An 8,770-nucleotide genomic window follows, 5' to 3' on the forward strand; every position below is an offset into this window, starting at 1 on the left:
GCCTCTGTTTGATACCTGTTATAAATTATTTCCCACATCCTCTATCTCAGCCCAGTTTGTGAGGACTGGAAAGTGTGCACCCTGCTATTCAAATTTATGCACTAGAAACTTCTTTTTTTCTGAACTTTGAACCTTCTGCTGCAGTGTGAGCTGGCCTTGGAACTGTGAAGACCTGAGCTCTAGTTCCTGCCTCTGATTCATTTATTAGTTCTATGACCTTGGGTAGATCTCAGATCTTTTTACTATTCTGCTCCAGACTTCTGGTGTCCAACTCAAATAGAAACCATCATCATCCTCCCTCCCCCAGCTGTATATTGCCTTAGAAAACTACAAATTAATATTATCTATGTTTTATTGTATTTATATTTATTTTGTTAAGTATTTCCTAATTATACTTTACTCTATTTGGGCCCCCTGGAGAGTTTTTTATTGTTGCAAAACAACTCATGTTTGATATTCTGCTATAGGCAATTCTCTTAAAACTTTGATTTGCAGAAAAGGAGCCAATTTGCAGGAGCAAAGGGAAAAATTCCCTGTACCCATGAATTCATAGATCCAAGCCCTATTCCTGCCCCTGTTCACTTTAACACCCCCTAAGTTTTTCCCAGTATATTCAGTAGTGAGCTCTCATAATATGGCCAAGTTCAATTTTCTACTGGATTATGTAAAATTATATATTTAATTCCAAAGGAAAAGAAAAATGGATTTTAAAGTATGCCTTTTTTTTTGGTTTTAGATTCCATTCTTCATCAGTTATTTATTGTCCGCTTCCTTGGTTCTATGGAGGTAAAATCAGACGATAGTCCAGATGTTGTTTATGAAACAATGCGCCAAATCCTAGCCGCTCGCGCCATCCATAACATTTTCCGCATGACAGAATCACACTTATTAGTTACTTGTGATTGTTTAAAGTAAGTAATCATTTTTGTCTAATTTTTTTTAGTCTAAGTCTGCTATTGTCCCCTAATATTATTTTTATTATTACTTTTAGGTTAATTGACCCACAGACACAAGTTACAAGGCTCAGAGTAAGTTATATCATTTTTTAAGCTATATGTGCCTATATATACATACATTTATAGTCTCTTTTGTATTTTGGTATACTGATCATTCTAATTATTCCTACGTGTGTTCACGAGACTAAAATTAAGTTCAGCTTTTAAGATTCTTCAGATATGTCAAAGGATTGTTGAACTCCCTATATAACTCAGACCAAACTCTAAGCAATTGACAGTTCTTTTCATTACATGAAAATTTGGCTGATGTAGTTGGTTCATTTATAGGCTTAAGGGACATATAGCATATTAAGGAGTTGGAAATAGAAACTTGTAAAGAACTTTGTCAGATTTATAAGAATATAAATCATTAACCAATTGATAAGTGGCTAAAAGAAATGAATAGTTTTTGGATGAAGAAATAAAAGCTGTATATAAGCATATGAAAAAATGCTCATTATTGATTAGAGAAATGCAGAACAAAACAATTTTGAGATATTTCATACCTATAAGATTGGCTAAAATGATAAAAGAGGAAAATGACAGATGTTAGAGGGAATGTGGAAAAATGGGTATACTAATACACTATTGATAGAACTATGAACTGATCCAACCATTTTAGGGAGCAACCTGGAATCATGCACAAAGAATCACAAAATTGTGTATTCTCTTTGGCCCACCAATACAACTTATTAGGTTTGTTTTCCAAGGAGATTGAAGGAAAAGGAAAAGAACCCTCTGTTCTAAAATATAGCAGCTCTCTTTGTGGTGGCAGAGGGGGTGCTCATCAACTGGGAAAAGGCAAAACAAGTTGTAGCATATGATTGTGATGGAATGCTATAAGAAATGATGAACAGATTAATTTTTTTAAACATGGAAAGACCACCATGAAATTATGAAAAGTGAAATAAGCAGTACCAAGAGAACATTATATACAGCAACAGAAATATCATCTGAAAAATCACTTGTGTATGTCCATCTCAAGAGAAAGAACTAATAGGAACAAGCAATACATAGTTTCGTATATACATATATGTATTTTTAAGTGATACCTTCTCTAATGTGGGGAGGGGTAGGAGGAAGGGAGATATCTGGGAATTTTAATGTAGTAAGCAAAAATAAATATATTTAAAAATAAATATATTTTGAAGTTAAAAAGATAGAAACTAGGGAGAAAAAGATAAAGATAATAACAGACCAAAAGCAAAGAAGTACAAACATCTAAAGTCTATGTTACTTTATTATTTAGTACAGTATTTGAAAAATATATTTCTTTTATTATTTAATTTGATTTGAATAGTTAAGGGATTTTAGCTCCTGGGATCTCCAGAGGCCAGGCTTCCCTGCTGTTCTTCTGCTTGGTCTTGTCCATTAAACATGTGCTATACTAAATCAAAATTAAGAATTGTTAGAACAGAAACTAGAGATGGCATGCTTTTTTAAAAGAATGTTACTTTGAAATTCTCCCTATTTACTGTTGATCTCTGTGTATATATTCCAGTTTCCATTGCCCAGTGTGGTCCTGTATGCTACACATCAGGAAAGTAAACGTCTTTTTGGATTTGTGCTTCGGACATCAGGGGGCCGAGTCGAGAGTCATCCCACGTCAGTCTGCTACATATTTGAATCAAACAACGAAGGAGAAAAGGTACTTTGACTTTGCTTTTTCTTACATATTCTCCTTCCATAATCCAAGGAATATAAAATAACTGTTCTCACACCTTTGGAAATTCTCTCATTTCTAAGAGGAGCAGTAATGTGTGACATTTACTGCACTCTTGGAACTTTCAAGTGTCCTTCCATTGCACCTAAGAAGCATGTAGGAGAGGGCTAGAGAAGGTAAAAGCCAACAGGCTTCTAAAAGCAAACAGCTCAGACTCTAATGAATGGAGTTCTGGAAGCAGATGGTTTTTTGGGCAACTTATTTACTTCTATATTGGCAAATCCAGTTTTACCGGAGGAATTTGGGAATATTTAAATTATTTCTTCAGATTTCTTTCCTCAAAGTTAGAATGCTTTAAGTTTTTTGCCTTGTTCACAAACTTTTTTTTTTTCATTTTAGATTTGTGATTCTGTTGGACTTGCAAAACAGATCGCTTTGCATGCTGAATTGGTAAGAATCCAAAGCATATCTTTATTAAATATGCATGTCGATTTTTTCAAACTGACAAAAGTGCCATTTCTATGGAAGTTAAGGTCAGTGATTACTAAACTAACTGCAGACCTGACTTGCTGTCCTTGTAGATGAAGGTCTGTCATTTTCAAGAAGGGTTGAACTTATGCTGCTTATCCTAAGAAGATAGAACTAGGAGAAATGGGTAGAAATTGCAAAAAAGGTAGATTTAGGCTGGTAATAAAGAAAGTCTTCCTAATAGGTATTCAGAAGTGAAAAGGGTTGTTTTAGGGACTCCTGGAGGCCTTCAAGCCAAGAGCTGGCAACCATTTGTCTGGGGTGCTGTAGAGGACATTATTTGGATACAGTTTTGACTAAATGGTGGGGAGGGGGACCAGCTGGATCAGGAGAGGACTCCTTGGTGTCAGAAGATCAGAGTTTGGATTCTGACTGGGCCTGTGATTCACTCAGGAGGCCCCAAGTATTTCATAACCTCCATGGGCTGTGGCCTCTTTGTGTTTTTAAATATTTTTTATTCTAGATTTAAACACCATAAAATGAACTTTCTATACATGTAGCAGAACACAAAAAGACTACTCCATATGAAACCATGAATCCTCATTTCATACCACTTGTTTCTTTTTTTTAAGGGATATAAATTAGGTATCTTTCAAAACTAATCTGATTCTGGCTTTTTTCTGAACTTCCTTCTGTTTTCTTCTGTGTATTTTTTAAATGTTACACAATAGCCCCCTTTTAGGTCCCACCTCATTAAAAACAAGAAAGAATCACCCTTATCAAATAAGCCAGGCCAAGGAGCTGAGAAGCCACTCTTTCTGCACCTGATGGCTGTCATCTCCCAGGCAGCAGAGCGTGTGCTTGGGGACTTGATAGTTTTTCCAGGGTCTGATTTGTAAGTGTCTGAGAGATTGTCCCTTTAGTGCTCGTATGCTTGAGCAACTTGTTTTCCCAGCTCTGATCGCTTCCCTGTGTCAGTTGGTTTTTCCTTTGATTCTCTGCAATAGTCACCATTTCTTACGGTGCAGTGACATCCTGTCGCCTTCACAGGCCTCACTTTGTTTGGCCTGGCCCTGTTATTCTAATGCAACATAAGGTACCTCTTTCCATGCAAGGTTTTTATTTTCTTTTTCCCCATCTTTCAGCCTCCCCCTTCAAAGATCAGGGGATTTGTTTTTCTTGTGACTGTTTCCTCTCTGGAAAGATCTTTGCCTCTACCTCATCCCTGTTTGTTTGCCTTTCTTGAGTTTGATGGCTCAGTCCTTCCTTTTGTCTGTTTCAGATGAGAGTGAAATTTACCCGATATCCACACACCTCTGTTTCCTCCCTTAAATGTTCTTAATACACCCCAATTATTATCATAGCAGATTTGAATGGGGCGGCCCTTCTTGGCTCCAGGCCTGACACTCTATCCACTGTACTGAAATCCTACTTAGTTCTGCTCTTTCATCAGAAATATCTGAAAGTCTTCTGTTAAAGATCCAGTTTTTTCCTTACAAAATTATGCTTACCTTTACATGCTAAGTCATCCTTGGTCATAAGCAGGCATCTTTTGGAATATCATAACTCAGTATTGTCTCACATTTATAGTGGGAGCTTCCAGGTCTTGTGTGATCTTAACTATAGATACTTGGTACTTGAACTGCTTTTTTTCTGGATACATGTGGCATTTTTTCTTTGATAGTGGGAGCTTCAGATTTTGATTATGACATATCTGGAGCTTTTCCTTTTGGGGTTCCTTTCAAGAGATGATTGGTGGATTTAGTTCCTTTATTTTGCCCCCTGATTCTAATAGAGCTGAATAGTTCTAACTTATGATTTCTTGAAATATATTATCCAACTTTTTTCTATCATGACTTTCAGGTAGTCCCATGATTGTTATATTATCTCCCCTTGATATGTTTTCCAGGTTGTCTGTTTTTTATATTAAATATTTTACATTTTCTTCTAATTTCTCCATCTTTTTACTTTGTGCTAATATTTCTTTCTGCCTCATGGAGTTATTGACTTCTACTTGGTCTAATCTAGTCTTCAAGGATCCTGTACTTGGCTCAGGGTTACCATTTTTGCTTCTAAATAATCATTCACCTTCCAGTTCTGAACCTCAGAGCTTTTTTCCCCCTCATTTTTTATCTTTTGCTTCATTTCTTCTAAGTATTCATATGGTCCATGTGGGAAATGCATTTTTCCTTTGTTTTGGCTTATAGTTGTTAACAGAATTACTCTTTCTTTATTTTGCAATCTCTAAAGTTGCAATAATTTTTGCTCCTGACTGGTGTTTTCCTTGTAATTCATCTCTTCAACTTTAGTTTCTAAACTGGGCCTTTGTCCAAATCCAAGCTCTAATTCCTACTTTGTTTTTGAGTTTTTTGGTCAACTTTGCTTGCCTCAAGTCTCCTGATCTCCATTTTCTAAGGTTAAGCCCTTATGGGTCTTTGAGATTCTGAAAGGCCTTCTCTGGTATCTTAGGACAGTGTTAGGGGCCTCCGAGGCCCCGGGCTTGAAGTGCCCCATTCTGAGTGCCACAGTGACACGCTGATTGCTGCCCTCTGCAGCTCCTCGGCATTTCCAAGGTCTACCCCTTGAGGTGTCTTTGCAGGGAGCCCATCTGCACTTGCTGTCTCCAGACACAATCCTTTCAATACCCACTCGTTCTGGGAGGGTTGCCCTGTGCTGGCAGTGGCTTTGTTGGCAGGCACCTTTCCTTCTACCTGTAGCATTCAGGGTGGGAGAAATCACTTACTGTAGCTTCTCATTGAATTTCTTGGTCATTATTCAGTCTGTTGCAGACTTTAGGATTTTGCCAGAGTAGGTATATAGAAGCCACACAGTCTGCCTCCCTCCTGTATTTCTGAAAAAATATTTCAGATTATACATAAATATAATAATGGGATATCAAAACCCATCATCTGGCTGTTTTCATGTAAAAGAAAAGATTTAACTGTGCTTCATAAATGTGTTTATGAAGGTTTTTATTAGGTAAGAATTCGTCTCTAGAATAGACGACTAAACAGTATGTATGTCGGTTTGTTTTGTACAAATGACTGTTCTCTTTTCTTCTTCAGGATCGTAGAGCATCAGAGAAACAAAAAGAAATAGAGAGAGTGAAAGAGAAACAACAGAAGGAACTGAATAAGCAGAAACAGATTGAAAAGGTACAGAGTTTTCTAACATCTTGGTCCCCAGACGCCAGCTTTCTGGTACGGAATGGCTTCGTCACTCCAAAATATTAACTAAATATATCGAGTGACCTGGCAAGTGAGGAGTCGGCTGTGTTCATAAGCACATGGACATTTCCATGCTCATATGTGGCATCTCTTTAAGAAAAAGGACACACCGGGGAGAGCACTTACAGAATGGGTTTCAGAACCAACAGCATGTATGGCAGACAGTCATGAATTCAGGGCAAGTCGTGGTTCTTTGAGGATGGGTTTGATTTTTTTAATTGGCTGAGAATCAGAGAAAGCCACGTCTGGTCAATTAGAGAAGTGATCAAGGTGGAGGGATGACACTTTGGGCCATCAGACAGGCAATCAGCAAGCATTTATCTAAACTATGGGCCAGGCATTGGGCTTGGCAGTGGAGCCGTGATTTTAAAATCAAAACGCATTAAAAAATTAGAGAACTTACCCTTACAATGCTAGTCGTTTTTCTTTCTTAAAATATCTCAGTTGAGTCCGTTTCTCAAGTGTTTCACTGTTTCACAAGCAAAAAAGTGTTCCAGGATCCCAGCATAATGTATCATTCGGTCACTCCTAAAAGTTCTTGAAACAGGGCCAGTTCTGAAAAGTTCTTGGGAGCCTTTCGTTTTCATGATTTATTATTGTTAGGGTAGCCTTGTAGTTTTCCATTGATGACAGAGAACTATGAAACAAATTGTGGTTTCTTATTTCTACTAGGATTTAGAGGAACAAAGTCGATTAATAGCTGCCTCCAGTAGACCGAACCAGACGAGTGGGGAAGGACAGTTTGTGGTCCTTAGCAGTAGCCAGTCTGAAGAGAGTGATTTGGGAGAAGATGCAAAGAAGAAGAAAGAATCAGAAGCATGAGGTTATCCATGTTTTTTGGTGGCATTTTCCATTCTCAGAGCCTAGTAACAGTTTCTGAGGTGAAACAGCACATGTTAAGTTAAGCAGCCTTCAGAGGCCTCAAAGTGTGGATACTTCAAGACTGAACTTGCCAACCAAGTTTTACATTAATTTTCTTCCCTCTTAAAATTGACTGACTTTGCAATTATTGTACTAACAATAACAACACCTAATTGCACATGTTTAAAAAAAAAATCTGTCCATTTCCTGACATAGGTTGCTGCAGAATTACAGTGAATTGAGACTTTTTTTTCTCAATTTCAAACTTTTTATCTTGGCTTTGCAACTGGGTATAACTAAAGGGAATTATTTATCCTTGGGCTTCCGCTATATATGGGAATGCTTTTTCTGTCTGCTGGAAACAGGAAGAAGCTTTATATTGAACAGGTTCAAAACCATTTGTATTTTATTCTAAAAAATAATCACTCATTCTTGTGAGACTAAGATAACCGTGAATGTGCAATACACCTTGGAACGGTCCTGGGATACAGGTTTTAAGTGTAAAGTTTTAGACTTTGTAGAGAGGTGCCATTTATTCTCAGAATGCATCGTTGGTATGACCCTCATGGGGTGTAATTACATCTTGGGGTATGTGGAATAGAAACAAAGGTTTCTCCGTGCGTGTCAAGATGAACCTAGCTATTGGCATGTGAGCCTCACATTCTCATTCTCAGGTTGGGACTTAAAATTTTGCCACAGAGTAGTAACGGTTAAAGTTAAAAGATTTTGAGAATTGTAAAAGTACATCTTTTTGCTCAAATACATTTTAGATATTGAATTTGGATGAGACAGACTAGCCTTTGGTATCTGTTTTACTCGGTGATGAATTCTATTTTTTATATCATATGAAATCATAATTTCCATTACAGTTGGGTGATATTGCAACAAAAGTTCTTCAGCAATTATGTTTACTGATTTAGCAGAAATCCCTGAAATCTTTGGGGATTTCTGCTCACTTGAAATCATTTTATCTGACATTCTCCAAGTCTTCACAGCTACACATAACCCTCAGCTTTTTACTTTGTTTGATATTGAATCATCCATAGTGGCAAACAACTAATTTATAAAAATGTAATATTTGCACTAATTATTGTACATACTACTATTCTAATGAGTGGAAGACACATGCATAGAATTGAGAAACCTTTTGTAATATCTGGTATGTTATAGGAAAGTTGACAAAGGAAAATGGCTCTGAGCCATAGTTAGAAATGATAATAATTTTCTACAAACCCTCTTCCATGTCAGATGTTTATTTTTTATAATTTATGTCATTTCCAACAAATAGTTTCTCCCAAATTTGCAAATTCACATGGAAATATCATTTAAGCATACTAAAAAATGTTTTAGTCAGTTTGTGGATTTGGTCAAAAGTTATAATTTCCAGTAACAATCTGGAATTTCACAAGGGAAAACTTTATTCTTTAAAATTCAGCTTTGCTCCTCCAAAGAGAACTAGAGGAATTTGGTTTCTGTGGTCACTAGAACAGGTGACAGCAGATCTTTAGTTAAGCCTTTTTTTTTTAAATCTGTCTCTGTGCCAAGGGGAAATTTTG

General features: G+C 36.8%; 1 protein-coding gene across 1 annotated transcript in view; it reads left to right on the top strand.

The window, feature by feature from the left end:
* Positions 1-8,770, top strand: part of APPL1 (adaptor protein, phosphotyrosine interacting with PH domain and leucine zipper 1) — a 48,791-nt gene that overhangs the window by 37,662 nt on the left and 2,359 nt on the right. Inside the window, exons 17-22 of the mRNA XM_001362176.4 lie at positions 737-911; positions 992-1,028; positions 2,497-2,643; positions 3,058-3,108; positions 6,192-6,281; positions 7,026-7,176. Of these exons, the coding sequence (XP_001362213.2) occupies positions 737-911; positions 992-1,028; positions 2,497-2,643; positions 3,058-3,108; positions 6,192-6,281; positions 7,026-7,175 (650 nt within the window). The 3' untranslated portion in view covers position 7,176. The remainder of the gene's footprint in view (positions 1-736; positions 912-991; positions 1,029-2,496; positions 2,644-3,057; positions 3,109-6,191; positions 6,282-7,025; positions 7,177-8,770) is intronic.

The sequence above is a fragment of the Monodelphis domestica genome, chromosome 7 (assembly GCF_027887165.1).
Source record: "Monodelphis domestica isolate mMonDom1 chromosome 7, mMonDom1.pri, whole genome shotgun sequence".
Lineage (NCBI taxonomy): Eukaryota > Metazoa > Chordata > Mammalia > Didelphimorphia > Didelphidae > Monodelphis > Monodelphis domestica.